Consider the following 20,658-nt stretch of genomic DNA (forward strand, 5'->3'; position numbering starts at 1 on the left):
TAGAGATCGATTCGAGAATGTTCATGAAGACTCTGCATTTGCTGGTAATAAAATTCGAGGGGGGAATTGAATCCAACTTATCAAAAATATGACGAAGTTTTTGGTAGCAAAAAGTATAGCTGCAAGTGACACTGTCACTGAGAGATATAATTTCCTGAAAAAAGTAAGGATTTATCATCTTGACTTTAATTAACTCCTTGGCAGTGCAAAAAAGGGCTCTTTCGGAAACCGGCAATTCACCAGATATGACATTGAGAATATGTTGAGTAGTTGAGGGGGTCAATCCAGTACAACGCTTCAACATTCGGTTTTCAAATGCTTGTATACGTTTTTCAATATATTTTGGGAAATTGCAACATGTGGAATGTCCAAATTCAATTTTGGACCTGACTAGAGATTTGTAAACGGTCAAAGCATTTTTGGGAGGCAAGCCTGCCTGATTGTTTGTCATGAGTTTGATGATGTTGCATCCAGACTGACAATCTTTGAATGCCTTTTCATAGTGCCCACGAAAGGTTAAGCTGTCATTTAAAATTCTCCCAAGAAATCGAATAGATTTTACCTGATTAACTTGGGTACCTTTGATGAGAAGTCTAATTTCACGTTTAGAACCTTTGGCAAAATAAATGGTGTTTGTCTTGTTGGGGTTAAAATATAAATTAAGATCAGTGCATGCATCGAAAAACAAGTTCGCTTTTATCGAGAGGTTATTGACAGCTGCTGGAAAAGATGAGTCCGCAGATACGATTAGAAAATCGTCTGCGTATTGAAAAATGTGAGTTTTGTCATCTTGAAGATCATGTAAAGAAGCTGCGTGCAAATTGAAGAGTATGGGGCTTAAACAACTGCCTTGTGGGATACCACCACATATTTCAACTTTTTCGGTACCCATCACCAAAACACGCTTGGATAAAAAATTCAGTATCCACAGCCTCATTTGAAGAGGAATCGAAAAGTTTAGGAGAATTCTGCCAAGCTTAATCAAGTTGACACAGTCATAGGCTTTGCTGATGTCAAGGGAGAGCATGACAACCGTTTTCCCTGCTTTTTTTAAGCTGGCTATGAGAAAACACAGTTCATTAACGCACATATTCGTAGATTTGCGTTTTTGATAGGAGTAAGACCGAGTTGGAATAATGTTCTTAGTTTTCAGGAAAGCTGTTAGTCTCTCCTTAACCATGAGGTTGATGGTCTTTATGAATACAGATATTAGTGAAATTGGTCTGAAGTTACTTAAGTCATTTAAGTCTTTACCTGGCTTGGGAATGGGAACTATTTTGATGCAACGCAAATCAGAGGGTATACAGTTGGTGGACCAGCAGTTGTTAATTGCATGCAAAAGCATGCTGACGCTTCCTCCAGACAGTGCAGTGACCATGTCATACTTGACTCCATCACAACCTGCAGCAGTAGCTCTCTTTCTGGAATGTAAGACATACATTAGCTCATGTAATGAAAAGGGTGTGTTACTGATACTACTAAAAGGAATTGAAGGCATTGTAATAGGATTAACAATTGGAATGTAGCTCTTGAGCATATCTAAGTATTTTTTATTATCACGGTCATTCCATACAGCACATCCACTTAATTTTCGACTAGAATGTCGATGTCCATTGATATAATTCCAAAAGGAACGTGGATTGCCGTTACCACATAACTCTTTAATAGCGATGGCTCTATGTACCCTTTTCGCCTTTCTAACTGCCGACCTCCATTCTTTCAGTATTTTCATATATTCAATGTAGTTGGCTGGATTGGCATATTTACTCATTTTTTTCCTTGCAGCTTGGTATTTGCGGAACAAGTGTTGACAGTGAAGGATTCCACCAAGGTTTAGGTGAGAAGGACTCAATGTCAGGAAAGTTGGTTCTAGCAGACATGATCACAGACTGAAAGCCACTTTGAATTGATGATAAATCAGAAGGAAGATCAACTTTAGACAGACGGTCCATAAGGATGTTGCGTGAAATGAAATTTTCTATTTTCTTGACGGAATTCTTACAACTGTGGAATATAATGGGGGAGTGCTGACTTTTGCCAATGGAAACATTGGACGTGTTCCAGTTGAAAGATAAAATAGTTGAGTTCGAGAAAGTTAGATCCAAGACACTGCTCGCCGTGCGACCGCTCCGGTTAAAGTGAAAGGTGGTATTGCCGTTATTTAAGACATTGAAACTGCTGGAATTGATGGCATTTACAAGGATTTTACCTTTGTTGGTAGAGACTTGATCGCCATACAGGCGGTGTCTTGCATTGAAATCTCCAGCTAGAATCACATTTTGTTCACCGTCAAGAAAGTCACATAATCTCTGAATCTCATCACGAAAGGTTTGCACATCGAGACTGGGTGGAAAGTAGCATGAGGCTATGAAAAGATTCGGTTTCAGGTTGATAGTTTTGATGATGATGATGTCAACGGCAGAGTTATAGGGAATACGTCTGAAATTGACACCTTTCTTAACCAAAATACTAACACCACCGTAGCCATCATTTCGGCATTTGGTGGCTGAGGCATAATTCGAAACTTTAACTTCGGAACAATTCGCGTCTTTCAGAAAAACTTCACTTAAGATACAAAAATCAATCTTGTTTGAGTTTAAGTAAAAATCTAGAAAAGATAGGTTGCGTCGGACACTTTGAATATTATATTGTAAAAAGGATATCATGTTGAAACTTGAGAAAGAGCCCCATCGGATTTCCGCGCAGTGCTGGAAGCTCGAACGGGGCAAGAATTAGCACAGACAGACATTTTTTCTTCAAATTCTTTAATAAAATTGTGAGGTATCATCGGACGGATACTTTCTTGAATCGTGAGAATTAATCTTTCAAGTTCTGAAGACCGCAAATAGTTGTTTGAAATTTTCGGTCCAAGAAGGGTTGTTCCAGACGAATTGGGGGGTGTATTGGGAGAAGGCTTGGTGGGTGAATTGATAAGAGATTTGCAGGGAACCAATTTCCTTTTGACGACAGCATTATATTTATTTTTGGTTAAGATTTTGTTGGCATTTTGATTATCATCCTTGGTCGAAATTTCAGACGTGTTCCCCAGTGGAGGGAAATTGCCGTCATAAGTGTTGTCATCGAGACATTCGAAATAATTTTCGGAAAAATTCTCTTTGACCTCTCTATACGAAAGATTTTTAATCGCCATTATTCTGTTGATATTTAGTTCGCTTTCCCTATAAGGGCAACACTTATCAAGAGCGTTGTGCTCACCTGAGCCACAGGACAAGCACTTCATCGCCTCACAATTTACACACTTCGGAGACTTTCCACAGTTAAGGCACCTGCTCCCTTTAGCTTTGCAGAATTTGGATACGTGACCGTATCTGCCACACTTAAAGCACTGCTTTAAAGTGGGTACAAAGTATTCGACCGGCAGATTACAATAATTAAATTTTATTGCCTTAGGGAGGGCTCTCCCTTTGAAGCCAACTTTGATGCTGGTTGTGGGAATCCACTCGTCTTTCTTGTTGGGATTTCTTCTTTGGAAACGGACAGCGGACTTAATCGGGATATCGGATACGGCGTTATTGATTATATCATCGACACTATATGTGCATGGGATGTTTCGAATAACTCCAAATCTCTCAGTGAACGACCTCGGTATGTACGCTTTTAAATTCTTTTTATTAAATTCATTTTTCGTAATAAAATTGTTGGCATTGGCAGCAGAGCTGAAAAGCAGTTTGGCTCTACCCCTGCTGACAACTTTTAATTCTTTCAAGCCATACATATCGAAATCCTTCAAGTAATCATAGAAAAAAAGATTGGAGTTAATATTGATGCGATTTCCATCTGCGTCCGCACACGTTTCGACAAAAACGACAAAATTGCAATTGGAAAGGCAGTCGTACAAATTAATTTCGAGATTTGGGGCGGCTGTGGCACCCAAATCAGAGGGCTTGTCGGAAACCTGTTTACTAGGCGGAATTGAAACGTTTGCGTTAGCTTCCCCGTTATCAGATAAAGGAATATTATTCTCACCCATTTTCTATCTCTTGGTTTGCCCAGTGGCGTTCATGTAAAAATTTTCAAAATTGTCTCTATTGATAGTTATAAGATCAGACCCAGACTCCATAGGGAGACGGGCTGATGTTGTTTTGGTTGTTGTCACAGGGAACACAAAAAGAAAAAATCACAAAGAAAAAAAAAAATAATAATAATAATAATATGTATTGCTTCTTAATTTTTCTCTCACGAGAGATTCCTCCTCCTTCCCTTCTTTTCCTTTTTAAAATTGTTTTCTTTGGTTATTTTATTACTTTATTAAACCTCTTTTCCTTTTTTCAGATTTTTAAAATCTCTTTTTTTTTTTTTTTTTTTCTTTTCACTAACACCGGTAAACACAAAAATTATCCAGCTGCCGTTTGCGGAGATGATGTGTTGTGTCAAGTGTGAATGAAATGCGAATGTGGCCTTTTCTTGTTCCAGTTCAATAAAAAAAAAGAACTCTTAAACGTTGCTTAAGTTATTATTGTTTTTAATTTAGCTATTTGTGGAACAAATAATCGACAAATACATATGCAAGTGTTATAAGCATGTAAGAAATATATAAAGTACCAAGACTGTACATTTGTTGATTCTTGTGACTGTATAACAATAGCGCATAATTACAATGATCCATCTGACAGTTAAACAAAGATGCACTATGCGACTGGAGATTACCAAGAATTGCTTGAAATTGTAAGTTATAAAATATAGGCAATTAAATAAACTAAGAACTACAATTCGTGAAAAACCCAATGAAGTAGTGGTCACAGCTGCTGTGAAAGCTAGACGAACTAGCAAACAAATAGCGACCAAAGCAGCAGCAAGTGCAAATAAGCTACAATATGAAACGTGATTTGGTTGGATTTTCTTTAATACTTGCTGCTTTAGTAATTTCATTTGCAAACAGTAACAAAATAAAAGGGAATATTAAAGACTTGATGGAAATTCCCCGGCTGCTAGCAAATGTTAAAGCTCATTATAGGAAAGACTTGCAAACTGCAGGCAAAATATATCAAGATGTTATAAAGAAAAATACTTCTCGAGCCGAAGGAAGTATGATCAAAACCTAACAAACCGTGGAATTAATTGAGCTTTAAGTTAAACCCACTGGGCTTACCCAAAAAAATTTGGCAGAATGGCGGAAGGTCAGTTAATTACATTTTTCATTCCAATATTTAATTTCCAAATGATTTATTTTTCCACCGATACTTTTTGTTTTGAAAGTGGACCAACCACGAGCACCGAACAAAGAAGAAGATGAGCGACAAGAAATTATTTCACATTTATATTTTTATGTGTTTAGAAGCCTCAAATAGAAACCCTGTAATGCGTTGAGCTGGGGCTGCAATCTACTTTGCCTAACTTCTAGTTCATTTGCGTTTACAAAACAAAAGGAATAAATTAGGACGATATATATATAGAAAATTATCAAAGTCATTGTCGCCGTACTGCTAACTAACGGTCCTATTGGCAATCGGTGCAATTTTGTTGTTCGTTAGTCTGTGCTTATGTGTCTGCTGATCCGTCAAGTCACTGCCCAAGGTTACACTCACTTACTCATTTACTCACACAAAAAAGCACACATACACCCTCACGAAACCATGTTTACCGCTTAAACCGCAGACATTATTGTTACATTCCTCTTCTTTACTGGAAGTAACAACTCTTGTTAAACTGCTTTCGGTGTCTTTTTTATTAGTTTTATTATTACTTAGCAATTATTCCTTATTTATAACGATCATAAGTACTATAACGTATCTTTATGCACATATAGGTACAGTTTCGACCAAGTTTCTATTACAATTTCTAACCATTTATTTTATTTTTTCTTAGAATCTAAGTTTTAAACAATTTTTTTCAATATAATATGTCTTTCAATTATCTAGCTGTGTCTTTTCCTTTTTTTCTTGATCGCGTTGATTTGTAAACTAAAAAGATTTTTGTAAGTAGTTTTAGAGATATAAAATATCTGGTATATTTTCAATTCTTTCAAAGAAAAATGTAGATGTATAGAGTTAATTTTAATTAAACTTTTTCCAATTACTCCTCTTCTTCTTGTTGTTCACTTCGTGACGGCTCAATCTAGGACGGCTTGACATGTTTTTTCCTTGTCGGTCTGTTTGTCAGTCATCGGCAGCGACACAAAAAGAAGGAGCATGCCATTTTCAAGTACAAAACTCACCTTTATGCTATACAGACGGACTTTGGACTTTGTGCTGTTTTCACAACTTCTCGCTTTTAATTGTGCTGTTATATGGGCGGAGAATTATAGAAAGAGGCACTAATTAACGGAATTCAGTTATTATATCGCACACTAATCTTTTGCAAGGAGCAGAGGACAACCCGATCTACTAAACCCTCTTACATCTACATACGTGGAGCTTACAATCCGTAATAGATTACGCTTCCAACAGCAATTCCTATAAATAATGAGAGAGCAAAACCAATTGTTGGGGCAGGGAGCACAGAGAGATAAGTCGTTCAACGCCGCGACACTAGAACTGACGAGAGAAAAGAACGATTGCTTTCTTTGCCAGAACCCACTTAATTTCAAAGATGCTGACGAGTAGTTTAATTAACTCATTTATGCTTCTGTTCTAATTTAGTTTGAAAGATAACAACAATTTTCTGTTTTATTCATTCATTAAAGTTTTTTTATTTTGGATACGAATATAGCTTATATGTTCAGCTTAACGCATATATATCGGTTCGGGGAAAAAGAAATCCATGAGTTTTATATGAACTTCGGGACTTTTTTTAACATGCTTCGGATTGTCCGATTTGGGTCAAATATGCACCGTTTTGTTGTACGATTTGTTGCCATTTTAAAGGTAACTTCAAAATGCCTCTCTCATAGAGGTCCTGGTCTCTATTTGCAAAAAACTCTAGTAGTCGATTTTCACAATCCTCCCTAGATTCCAATTTTTTATCATTAAAGAAATTTTGCAATGCAAGAAAAAGATGATAATCGCTTGGTGCCAAGTCCGGACTGTATGACGGATGCATTAAAACTTCCTAACCAAGCTCTCGAAGTTTCTGGCGAGTCACTGTAGAGTGTGTGGCCTAGCGTTGTCCTGGTGGAACACGACACCTCTCCTGTTGACCAATTCTGGCCGTTTCTGATCAATCGCTATCTTCAAACGGTCCAGTTGTTGACAGTAGAGATCAGAATTTAGCGTTTGTTCATATGGAAGCAACTCATAATAAATAATCCCCTTCCAGTCCCACCAAATGCATAGCAAAACCTTCCTGGCCGTTTGAGGTGCTTCACGGCTCTTTGACCACGATCGTTTTCACACAGGGTTATCGTATGTGATCCATTTCTCATCTCCAGTCACCATCCGTTTAAGAAATGGGTCTATCTCATTCCGTTTGGCCAAGGCTTCGCAGATGGAAATTCGATCCATCATGTTTTTTTCTGTTAATTGGTGTGGGACCCAAACATCGAGCTTCTTTTTGAATCCAGCTTTGTGTAAATGGTTTAAAACTGTTTTATGGTCGATTTTTAGTTCCTGGGCGATGTTACGACTGCTAACATGCCGGTCAACTTCGATCATTTCTCCGATTTTATCGACATTTTCGACGACCGGCCTACCTGTGCGAGGTGCATCTTTAACATCAAAAATTCCTGAACGGAATCTACGAGACCAAAATTGCACATAATTGGCTGTTGCAGTATCGGAACCATAAACACTATTCACAATTTTAGCCGCCAGGCTTGCATTTTCGCCTTTGTCAAAGAAAAACTGTAAAATGTACCGAATTTTCTCTTTGTTCACTTCCATTTTTAACACGCTGTAACTCACAACTGAATGCACCAAACAAAAAACAGCAAAAGAATTTTTTTTACTGCGAAATGTACAGTATGTAAATGTACAGTATCGGAAATTGTTTGATCGATACTTTACGAGAAATCTACCGAAAAAATAATGGATTTCTTTTTCCCCAAACTAATATTTACATTCTGTATTTTATTTTTATATTAATTCAAAAATATTGGAAAAAAATATGATTTATGTTCAATTTTTTTATCTAACTTTCATTAATTTTTTATTTTCATTTTTGTAACGTTATTTTTCCTATATTAGTAGGAAATCACGAACTTTTGTGATTTATTATATTTGGCGCTAGTTTCATTTTTCTTTCATGGGAGAAAAATAGACTGTTGTGGCTCTGAGGAACCATCGTCGGGGTGCCCCACACGAAATTATAGACCCGATAAGAAAGTATCGATGGTTGTGACCCTGTTTTCATGAAGGTTTTTGCGCGTGTGTCTTGAGTGTAAACATCCGTGGATTGTTTGTTGGATAAAAACAGGACATAGTGTAAACAACGACAATATTACACAGAAATAAATAGGTTGAAATTATACGTTTATCATCACATCATATCATTCTAAACAAAAAAAGTAATAAAATAAAAATTATTTCGTGGACTTCAAATAGTGTGATTTTCAAAACATGCAAACATTGAACCTTGTTTTCCGAGAGGGCATCATGATATACAGAAAGATTATACGCCACGCGATTACCTACAGTCTCATCGAATAGTGAGCAATAAAGCGGCCATTTTTAATTATGAGTAGCTAAACCGATATTCCGCTTGCTTCTCACAAATTCACACTTTTTTGTTTTGTTTCCGTTTGTACATGGAACAATTTTCTTCAAATTTTGGTTCTCTAAACTTTCAATTCTAAAGTATATATGAGAAAATAAAATATTTAAAAAATCATTTTTGAAATTACACTTTTATTGGCTTAAAATCCGAACTCATATATTTAAATGCGCTTGCATATAAACACTTAAGACGTATATATTAGTTTGGGGAAAAAGAAATTCATTATTTTTTCGGTAGATGGCTGCACTGATAGATTTCTCGTAAAGTATCGATCAAAAAATTTCCGATACATGTACATTTACATACTGCACATTTCGCAGTAAAAAAAATTCTTTTGCTGTTTTTTGTTTGGTGCATTCAGTTGTGAGTTACATATTTTCTTAGAGTCTCATATAAGAGACAACGAAATACGTAGATATTCCAATATTTTGTTCAAAGTTAACAACAAATTTGCTGTTAATAGTTAGTCAAAAGCACAGCTTTACATTATCACCCTACTTTCAAACATATGGGTACATAACGACAAGTGGGAAATTATCTATGAATAGGGTGAAAAATAGACGGCCAAAGTCGATACATTTTGAGGAACCCAGCTGGACCGTTATTTCTCTAGACAAAATGCTATCGTAAGCAACGCGAAATTTTAGGTAAAAAAATATTTAACAAAGTTTTTTTTTAAGAAACTTTGTAACTGATTTACCTCATCAGAAGCCGGCGTAAATTATATAATTTTGGCACCCTTTTCAAAAACCTTTAAAGATGTTACATTTGCTTGTGGATTTGTTACTTTGGACCTTTTTCCATCCCTAGATGACTTTTTATCACCACATTAAGTTTGTGTGGATGTATGCAACGCACAAGACGGACCCAGGTCTTATTACACCGACTGACTCAGAATCAAGTTTTCAATCGATCTAAGCTTGGCTGTCTGCTTGTGCGTCCGTCCGTCTTATTTTCTTGTGAAAAACTGAAAAAAACCTCTGTGTAAATAACGAAAGCACATACAATATATATAATAAACAATGTTCAGGGAAATGATGTAAAGGAATTAGAAAAGAAATCAACTCAACTGTTTCACGTTATTCGAGTATATTGGAGAAAATTTTGATCTGCAAAATCAATTCAATTCGTTTGGATATGGTTTGGACACCACTAAGTACTAGCAGCAAAAGGCAACAGCACATAACGGCTGTAACGAATTAACAACAGCAAGACATCAATTTATATTATAAAAATATATTAACATAAATAGTTACTTTGAGCTTTTATGTACCTCAGCACAGCAATAGTTCTCAATTATTCGACCACCTAACTCAAATAAATATCATTTGCGTAATGAGCTGATTACGACTGAATAAAAATCGTGCAAAATTATCTTGCAAACAAATAGGGCGCCAAAATCTCGTTTTGTCTACTAAGACAATAGAAAAGTGATGAAAGTGATGACTCCTATGATGGCGCCAATGTAGAAGCATCAACTATTCTTGATATTCTGGGTATGCGAATACAAAATCATCTTCGTTGGACGGAACATGTGTTCGACGTATTGAAGGTCAGTGTGAAAAGTTTAGTTTGTTAGAGCGGTGTAAAGAATAATTTCAGACTACTACAAGTAAGGTACAATTCGCATGTGTGGTCGGGAGTGACGAAGTTTCACATGGCGTCCTTTACATGGAGGTCTCTAGTGTCTTCATACTCTTGAGCACCGGGTAAAGAGTGTTGAGCGTATGTATAGCACAGGTGCTTTACAGAGATAAAAGAGATTTATTCACCAATTAACTTTTTGGCTTCCTTAGCGTCCTTATCCGTTTGCTTTGAACGTACACGCATATCGCACGACATATTACAGAAACTTGTCGTTTTTCGAAACCACTGTCTGCCTTTGGAATAGCGTATCAATAGTGATATTCCCTGTTCTAAATGTTTCCATCTTTAAGTCAAACGTATACAAATACGTATATGTATACTACTCCCTACGTACAACAGTGCCGATTAGAACCACTAGGGGTAGCCCTGAAGAGAAGTAGTATCCCCTCTTATTTGAACTCAGGTTAAAAAAGACCTTCTTACGTCGCTTTCCTGGCACTCGGCGTTAGCAAGGGCCTGGTGGCCTTTTGTAGGAAGGTAAATCTCACAATCACTCTAAACGACGTATACTTAACTACTTAGCTGAAATAGGATGTTTAAGCACCTGACTCAGAGCCATTTCAGTAAAACATAGCGCGCAATCAATAGAACGACATTATGGTCTTATATCACTATAAGTCGACAAAGCTCTGTTCTAAGGTGTGAAGAAAAGCAGTGCTGACGGTTCTAAGCAAAAGTCAGCGTTTCGCATGGTGCAATTGAGGCTATGAAACCCTGCTCCTTGGATGTCTTACAAGACTTCCTATGCATAATATTTTACCGAGTTCTTACATAGCCGAATATGAACGCACTAAAGTCGCGTCTCAATGGTTACAGGGAATTGTGGGAAAACTTCATAAATAACTGAATGCAATGTTAAAACACGAGGGATAGGTGCTTCAAGGTAGGTATTATAGCAAAGTAATCATGCAAGAGAAATCTGGTTTTAAGTTTTAAAGTTTGTAACAGCAGGAACCAAATGCTGCGCTAATAGTTCATAAATGGAAAACAGCGACGCTAAGGATGGAATATGCGACCCAAGATTTCATAAAGCTATCTCAACAGGGTTTAATTATATTTTATGCAAAAATTGACGTAATTTTTAGACAGGGCTGTGAAGCCCTCGAAAGGAAAAGCAAGAGAGATGACATCTCTATACTTTCCGAGATGCAGGACAACTTAAGGGACTTGAAAATGCATTTAATATAATCCGGGCTTGAGTGCTGTCTTAGTAAGCAAGTTGGATAAGCCCAATGGAATGCACCTGTATAGTATTTCTATCAGTATTTCTATCATCTTTGAATACTTCTAGGGAATGGCAGGATTGCGTTTAAATTTTTTGTTTGTCAGCAATGTTTCACTAATTTTTCCAATGCTTTCAATATACCAATGAGGGGGGTCTACGACTACATTTACACGTATCACCATCCGTTATACCTAAGAATTCCAAGCGATTTCCAAATGGAATGAAGCGAAACGCAACGGAAAAACTCTTCCAAAGTTATTTCTGTGTGTGAACAAAATAAATAATTCTTACTTTATTTAAGTCCGGTAAATGCGAAGATAGATTGAGACTTAAAATACTTTCAGAATCTGTTTTTTTAATTCAATATAAAAAAATTATTTATTTAAGCTTAAAAATGAATTATTATGTTTTAAACCAGTCTTGTAAATCGTTAAATGAAAATGAACTCGGCTTCATTTTACGCCCCGATAGAAATATGGTGCTCTTTAAATGCAGTGCCAAACACCTCCAGCTATTTCTTCGATGTTTTTATTAATTAAAGCCTTCGCTCCGCTAAGGTCCTATTTTTTATCACCACTAATAATTCGACAGAAGTAAGTTTGACGATACGTTTGCACTGTGCGCCCATTACAGTCAAACTGCCGTCAACATGGAGGATGTTCTCTGCAAATCACGTCTAAAAGTGAAACTTGGAAAGTTTGAATTTTAGGTTAGAGCAAAACGTAGTAAATAAATGAAACAAAAACATAAATAAATAAATAAATAAAAGGCAAAAAAAAGTAAAAACTTATATATAATGTAGACAAAGATTTGTTTTTATTGTTATTTCAGCGAAGTATATTTCCATACATAACACAGATTTTGAAAAATATGCTTTTACTGAGAAAATGCGATGTAACGGCATCTAACGGCAATGTTCAGACCTAAATAGGGGGCCGAAGTGGCTTATAACATAATTATCCGATCAGTATTGGAAATAAAATAATAATAACAGGTTTATCCAATCAGAACAAATCAGATGTTCTAAAAAAATTTCTAAGATCGTACCACTGATTTCAATAAAGAGAGAGATTATTGAATGTGACTAAAGTAATTATGGCGATCGCTTTGATTAAATAAACAAAGGCTCTTTCCCCAAAAGGTGTCATCTTAAATTTCGCAAGTATTTGAACTGTCAAAGATATTCTAATAACATTTAACAGAACAAGCTAAGAGGTTTTCAATATATTCGCTGGGTATTGGCTGACAGGCTGCTGACAATGTAAACAAAATTAATCTAAGTGAGCAGGCTAATTTTCATCCGTCTACGTACAGAAACGAACAAGATTGTCGTGTCTGCAATACTGTAAATAGATCCATACGGAACAATGTTTATTGATCTTTTCGGTCTGAAGCTGATACTATTGATGTTTATTGAGACTGTGGATATATGTTGGTACCGTTTATTTTTAGTAGAATGGAACCACCTACCACATATCTCTCCAAACGGTTCACCTGTGTGAGTGATTTAAAATGACACCTCTTTTTGAAAGACCGTCTTCCATAAGTACATATTAGGAATCCCTATTGTAGAGAAAATTGTAAAATAAAATTACAAAGACAAAAAATTTGATTTACGCCTCTTTCGTATACCAAAAAAACAAAAAAAAAAAAAATTAAAATTGAATCAATCTAAGTTAAATAAAATAGTAATAATCAATTTTAATATTCGTCTATTCTAAAAAAGACCTCTTTCTACTTAAGCTCCAGAGTTGCTTTTGCGTGTTTCACTTACTTATTTAAGTCATTGTTGCGGTTTTTTTTAATAGTCCTTTTGGTCGGACATAGGTGGAAAGCACCATAGATCAAAGGATTTATTAGACTATTCGACATTCCAAAAAAGAATATTGCTGACTGTAGATCCTCACCCAACTGTAAAAAAGTAATGTAATTATTGCGAATTATTATCTTAATCTGATTTAACATCATTTGCTGGCTTGCTCGTGACGATACTGGAAACTCGCAACGGATAGTATAGGATGAGCGACTTAGTCGTTTGTTAGTGTTGTAACTAGTAATTAAAAGCCCATAAATACGACAATATATGCAAGCGATGCCGTCAATGTTGAACAATGCATGTGCACGACGTAGAGTCAGAACAGTCAATCTTGTTAGATGCACAACAATTAGCAGTAGGTTAATTGCGTGCATCATAAGCGCGGCGTTTCCATTAAAATTTTTCAAGAAAATATCACTTTTTATCCTTTACTTACCCTTATATCGGGATTCCAAAACATAAAAATAACCATCATAACATAATACGGCGTCCAACATACTAAAAATGCGATTATTATTACTACAGATATACGTAATGATTTCATTTTTGCTTTGTGGATAAGACGTTGACGATTGCTTTGCCTTAGTGGTTGCGTGGTGCAAGCGTCCTGTGTAGAATTTTGAAAGATTTTCTCACTATCTGAAAAATGAAATTTGAAGGACACACTTATGCATTTGGAATTTTATAACAACGAGCTATAATATGCACATACAAATACGCGCAATGTTTACTTGGCTTTTGGTACGATGCAGGCATACGGAATGGAAACTTTTTAAGAAGTCGCCATATGTATCAAACACCGAGTTGAAATAAATTTCAATCGATTTAACATTGATTAGTGATTTGGGCCACTTACTTCAATTTTTATGTTGCCCGACTAAAATCTATGCAAGCAACTTTTTGAGTGTTCTTTAAAATTCCCAATTTACAAACGTTTCGCGCGACCTCCCATCTCCAAGAAATATATGCCCTTACATGGCAACAAGGCCTAACTTTTAATATTTTATAGTGAAGGTCGGTCCAAGATAGTGATTCGAAGCATGTAGATCTATTTCTTACCCTTATAAAGATTCCCATGAAAATCAAACCTCTAGTCGAATTTGTAATATTTTATGGTAAAAATAAGTGAAAAACGTTAAAAATTTAACGAGAAAATTCGCTTCGAGCAGTTTGGACCACGTCAATTTATGTTTTGTGAAACCAAAGTATAATTTTTGGTATGTTATGAAGAAAAGGAACGGAGAATTGAATTAGATGGAGTTGTATTTGATTATCCGTATTGCTGGACTTATGTTGTTATTTATTAGGTTTTATCTTACCAATACTAACTTGAAATAGTGTAAAACGTTGACCAATAGGTACAAAACAGAGTGCCGAGCGGTAAAATAAATGTAAATATCAATGTGAAAGTCGTGTAAAATTGCTCTTGCCACGCTGCGGTGTAAAATCCATGCGTAACGCATTGATAAAACTCTTCAATAAAGGGACCACGAGCGGTATGAAATATGAAAAACTAGAAATGAAAATTATAAAATTAAATTTGTTAAGATAATAGGCCTATTAATTATAAGATTTCGATGAAAGGCATCAGATTACAAAGTTAGCTAGCAAGTCAATCGTAGAATAATTTTTTTTGCTTAGATACTTTCTACTTACCTGTGGCAAGCTTAAGAAAAACGAAAGTCCATATATGCTTCCCAACAAACGATGACATCTTTTTGCCATACTCAATGATTTTATCGGATATTTAACAGCAATCCAACGATCGACCCCAATTAACACCAAAATGTAGGTCGACACATATAAACTGAACATTTGAAAAAATTTCACAAGTTTGCAGCTTAAATTACCTGCCGCCCATGCCACCGTATAACACCAGGCAGCCTCACCAATTATACAAAATCCGGTCACTAAAAGGTCAGCAATTGATAGATGGAATATAAGAAAATAAATAGCACTCCAGTTTTGTCGCGAGGTTCGACGTGAAATGCGTGTCTTGAAAATATTCCACATGGTCAAGATATTGCCAACCAATGAGAAAAGAGCCATAAAAGATAAAACGTAAACTTTAATCATCGCAGATGTCGTTAATTGTGGAGCATGTTCCTCTCGCCGCATTCCGTTATCATCCATTCCATCAACGTTTTCAAAGGAAGATTTTGAAGTGGCCTTTATAATGGTGTCATTTCGATACGACAGGTTTTGTAATAATTCCTTTAGAGCACTGTCGGTTATCTTGAAAGAGGCTAATTGATATTGCTGTTTAAGCCACCCAAAAAGCATTCTTGCTGGAGAAGCGAGAGATATCATTTGAGCCATAATTGCAGTACGAGAATCTAAGGTAGAGTTAAAATTGTTGTGCAAGAAATGCATTGCACTGTTGGTAAAATGGATAAGTGTTTCTGTTAAGTTTATTGTTACATCGCCAGCTGCGTTGGTCAGTTCACCTAAGTTCGAAATTCTGGCTAAGTTTGCATTGAAGACGTTATTCACTTCGTCAATTTTTTTTTAAATATAATTTTGTTTTTACAACTTAGGAACCAAGAATTATAATTTTACATTATGTACTCAATTTTTTTATGTAGTAAAAATACATAAATTATTGGACCAGTTTTTTTTATATAGGAAATTAAAACAAGTGAAAATTTTATTATGGGACTGCGAATTATAAATTAGACCTTTTTGCGAACATAAGCTTACTTTCCGTGAGAATGGTTGGGCCCAAGAAGTTTAAAAATTGTGGTACCTATTCAAAATTCAACATAGTTATTTTTTATATCAAACTACAATTACGAATGAATTTTTGTCATAAAATATCAAAACTTCGTTTTGTCTGCCCTAAAAAGCAAAAATTTTCGTGCAAATCGTTACATAGCGTATATATATATATATAATATAAATTTGGTACAGCGAATTTTTTTATCTTAAATCAGCATTATGGGTTAAGTTTCATTATAATATATTGAAATTTAGACATTTTTGCCTTACAAAGAATCAATTTTCGTGAACATCTATACATAGGGCAGCATCCAAAAAATAGACCGAGATGGTCCAAATTTGGTGCAGCTAATTTTTTTATCTTAAATCCTTATTATGATTTGCTTTCTATCATGAAGCATTGAAAATTCGACTTTTTTGTCGTATCAACTTCAGCTTTCGTTACATGAGAGGAGGTTTAAAACTTGCCAAAGCCGGTCCAAAGGTTACCAATTTAAAATGCCGAAATGCTATTACTTAGCGACTTCTGTCGGGAAAGTTTTGAAAATTGTAATTTTTTCCATATAACGACTTTTCAAAATAGGGTCAAAAAAGAGTGGTCAAAAAATTGAACCGATCCAAACCATTTTAAATAGCGTTCATCCTTGGGTGAAAACACGTCAGTGTACTAAATTTTATCGAAATATCTCAAAAATTGCGACCTGTAGCTTGAACACAAATTTACATGGACCGACCTCACACGCACAGACAGACTTATGTCGACTTAGAGAATGATTGTGAATTGGTCGGTATAATAAAAGTTGGGTCTATATTAAGCGCTTCAGCGTGTTACATACGTCCGCGGAAACTTAATATACCTTGTACCACAGGTGGTGAAGGATATAAAAAATGGCCACGCCAACTAATTAATTAGTAAAGTGAAAAATACTTATCCGCTTTCGGAAAAGTCCATTATGTAAGTTATAAGATTTCTCACGTGCTCTCTATCTTAATTATACGACAAAGTTACAATCCAGATCTGTGTTACTATAGACAAAGGAATATTGATAAAAAAAATTCAAATTTATAGTACTGTCTTCTGATTTCTTAGTTCTAGCTTTCTATCACAATATTTACACCAAAACTTGCAGCAAACTATCGTCTAACGCTAACGAACACATAGGCAAGATTTAATTAGTTCGTAGTTTTATGCTGATCACTTTAAGCTCTGCTAATGCTTATATGTGAAAGCGAACAACAATATCTATAATTTACTTAAAGCTTTGGTTGGAATAGTTCGAGATAAAAGATTTGGACGAGCACCTTAATATAATAGTATAAAATATTTATATATGATCAAAGTTATGCCAAACGTATTCTTATTTTAATTGAAAAAGATATCAAAAAACATTTTATTCTGTTTTTGAAAATCCTAATATTGTTTTCTATTTTATCATCATGTTTTATTTAGAAAAAATAAGTTAGCTCGTTTCTATTTGCTTCTTTGCAAGTTATCTTTTGGCACATGTTCATATTTGTATTAAACGTATCTTGCCAAGATACTACTTAATTGTGGTACAACATAGGCTTCAGCAAGATTTCAAAATTATTCAAATAAATTAAACAAACTTTAAACTATTAACATCAGGCCGTTAACAAAACATTCAATTCAAATCGAGTTAGTGTTAAATGAGAAAAAGTTGCATTAAATTCCTTCTTTAGATATCAGAAATGTTGTCGATATATATCTAAATTTTTTCGATTGACCCGAGCTTTACAATAATTATAAACTATTTTCTCTTTTACCAATACAATTTGTGCTAGACATTTACATCGTTTTAAGATGGCGGAGGAGAGTGTATTAGTCACTTTTCCTTCCTTTAAAAAAGTAAAAAAAAAAAATGGTAACTTGATGAAATATACATATGCGCATATCAGTATATGCCCGTATATATCAGCATAGAGTGGAATAAGTGGAAAAAAGTTAACATAGTAGATTGAAAGTTGTGCCATTTATTAAAAAATTGAAAAGGTACTTACAAAAATGAAACTTTGAAAATCAAATAACTTATAACCTTTAGCAGATTTCGAGGTAGAATTTAACGGAAACGTTTTGCCTACAATTAATATAAAACTTTGCTTTTAATTTAAATGCGTTTGAAGCGATGAATAAACTCAACAGAAGTACCTGAAATATCAAACATAATATGTAATATAACAATAGCAACCCAATTAAACTAATTCAAGGAATAACTAGTCAGCTTCGAACACATGTATTCAATTATGTTTTTTCGCATGTGCTTTATTATTTGTAGAGATAAAATTAATGAGCTGAAAATCACAATCACGATGATGTTTGCTTAGCATAATGCTGCGAATGCGTTAACAAAAATAGCTAATTATCTGAACTTTACATTCATTAAATTTCCAGTTCAAGTTCATACCAGTCTAGGCGTGTGCTGTTTACTTTTAATTGCGATCGGTCGTATTTTTTTTAATAATACAATATAAATGCACATTCCACTACAATTGAAATTCTTTGTTTTGTTGTCACCTTTGACCAACAATGGAAATTTCAGTATGGAACAAGGGAAAAAACTTTCAAACAAATGAATTAACATTTATTAAATGTACACATTAAATTCTGAAACTAAATGAATGGATTAATTTAGTTCAATTAATCACGTCAAGTACGATTAATACAAAGATTATGGAATATCTAATAGATGCAGGTTTGTAATGTTATATTTTGCATTTTAAGTCCGTTAAATAATTTTTCGCCTTTTTATGTTTGCTCCCCTATCCATCTTTTTAAGTGCTTATGATGAAAACATTTAATTTCTTCATTTTACTAGTCAAATAAAAAATTTCTTCTTTTGAAATCCGCTTGCAAAGCTCGCACCAACTAAAGATTTACAACAACAGTGAATTTCAACATTTCGCCATATAGGCAAATATTGTTCTAAAAATTAAAACGATATTGAAAGTTTTTATTTATCAGGGTGAATGTTAGATACCAAGATTGAAATAAGGCTTCCTTGCCTTTTATTCTTTTCATGGTCGCTAACGTTTATGTAAAACACAGAAGTCTTTGTTTATTTATATACAAATAGAAAATTCGATCAAATTCTGTTATGTTCCGCCATTTCTTCCTTATAGGCTTTAATGTTTCTGTAACATCATGTACAACAATTTATTCTGACGTCCCTTAGCACCATTTGTCAATGATCTGTGCATTACTTACAAGAAGATACTTAATTTAAATTTCAATGAAGCGCTGCTCAAACGGATTATACTCCATTACTAATGGTGTCTCAAAAGCAGCCCTAATAAAATAATTTCCCAAAATTTCCCCCAAAAGACCTTATTTTAATAAAGAAAAGAGTACAAATTTTTCTATCTCAAACTTTTTTTGTTTTATGGAATAAAAAAAAACATTTTATTATTTCTACAATAATAATGACAAAGCCAGAGCGCAACTGGCTTCCGGATCATTGTTTGTAATGTTTCTTTAAAAATATTCTGATTTCATTCATTTAGAAATTCTTTAAGTGTTTTAGATGCATTAAATAAAACTAAGTTCAAGATGTAGATACGCAGTTACATCAACCTAGTGGCACCGATTAAAACTCTATTGAGCTTAAAGCAAACCTTAGATGTAATTTTTGTAAATCGTCAATAGGTTGGTAAGGGCTTATTTTATGTAGCTTAATTAAATTTTCGGCTCTTTTCATATGAATAGTTTTGGTGAACCACTGACAAAAAAAAAGACTGAAAATTGTTAGTAAGCTTTAGATTTTCCAGTCCTACATCTTGGTGAGTTTTTTAAAATTGTTACAATTGAAAATTTTACAAAAGAAAATTTGCAACTCAAGTTCGTGTGCTTTCTGGTAGTAAGTGTGGAAGAGGAAATAAAACGAATATATAAGCCAAATATGGACACAGAGAGAAGGCAGAGGCTGCGAACAGAATACTAATTAACTCAATTTTCTAATTTGTATATCTTAAAACTACCATAGTAATAGCAAATAACATAAATCATATTCGGCTATGGCCGAATCTTTTATACTCACCAGCTTCTTCTTGAAAACACAAAAAAAAGTGAAATTTCGATATATTCTAACTTTGAGCACCATACTCTACCATATCCATAAAATATAGATAGAAACTTTGGTCGTTATATCTGTTTTAAGACATGAATAATGGCCGAGAAAACCCCTAATTATTTGCTTTAGAAAATCGAGTGAGTCTGAGTTTACGCTGTTTATATGGGGTGTCTACATAACATACGTGCAAGAGTTTCTAATGTTTCTACCATGTTTGAAGCCGAAATCTTCATTTTTTGCATTGCAGCCACAAATTTTATATTGACAAAATTTCAAAGCATCAGTTATTTAATTTAAAGAAAAATTCAAAGAAAAACTTACAAAAGTTGTTAAATAAATACACAACAACAAATAAATTGAATAAAAACGTGATATTAAGTAATCACTAGTGTTAGAAAATACTTGTTTCTAATAGCTGCATAGTCAGATCTCGCACACTAAGTCAATCTATTAGTTATATTAATTGCAATGGACGTTAGAGCATATTAAGAGAAAATAAAATGTTATAAAAAAGGTGCCTTTAGAGGAACGGCTACGAACACGCCATAATTTCTTTA

At 34.5% G+C, this 20,658-nt stretch overlaps 1 protein-coding gene across 1 annotated transcript; it reads right to left on the bottom strand.

Moving 5' to 3' along the window:
- Positions 1-11,688: 11,688 nt before the first annotated feature.
- On the bottom strand, positions 11,689-15,841 carry LOC119643698 (gonadotropin-releasing hormone II receptor). Its single transcript, XM_038043109.1, is given in 6 exon segments — positions 11,689-12,118; positions 12,120-12,170; positions 13,257-13,393; positions 13,735-13,937; positions 14,628-14,811; positions 14,955-15,841. Coding segments are annotated over 6 exon segments (1,368 nt in total). The 5' UTR covers positions 15,672-15,841; the 3' UTR covers positions 11,689-12,042.
- Between the last annotated feature and the right edge of the window lie 4,817 nt (positions 15,842-20,658).

The sequence above is a fragment of the Glossina fuscipes genome, unplaced genomic scaffold, assembly GCF_014805625.2.
Source record: "Glossina fuscipes isolate IAEA_lab_2018 unplaced genomic scaffold, Yale_Gfus_2 61535, whole genome shotgun sequence".
Lineage (NCBI taxonomy): Eukaryota > Metazoa > Arthropoda > Insecta > Diptera > Glossinidae > Glossina > Glossina fuscipes.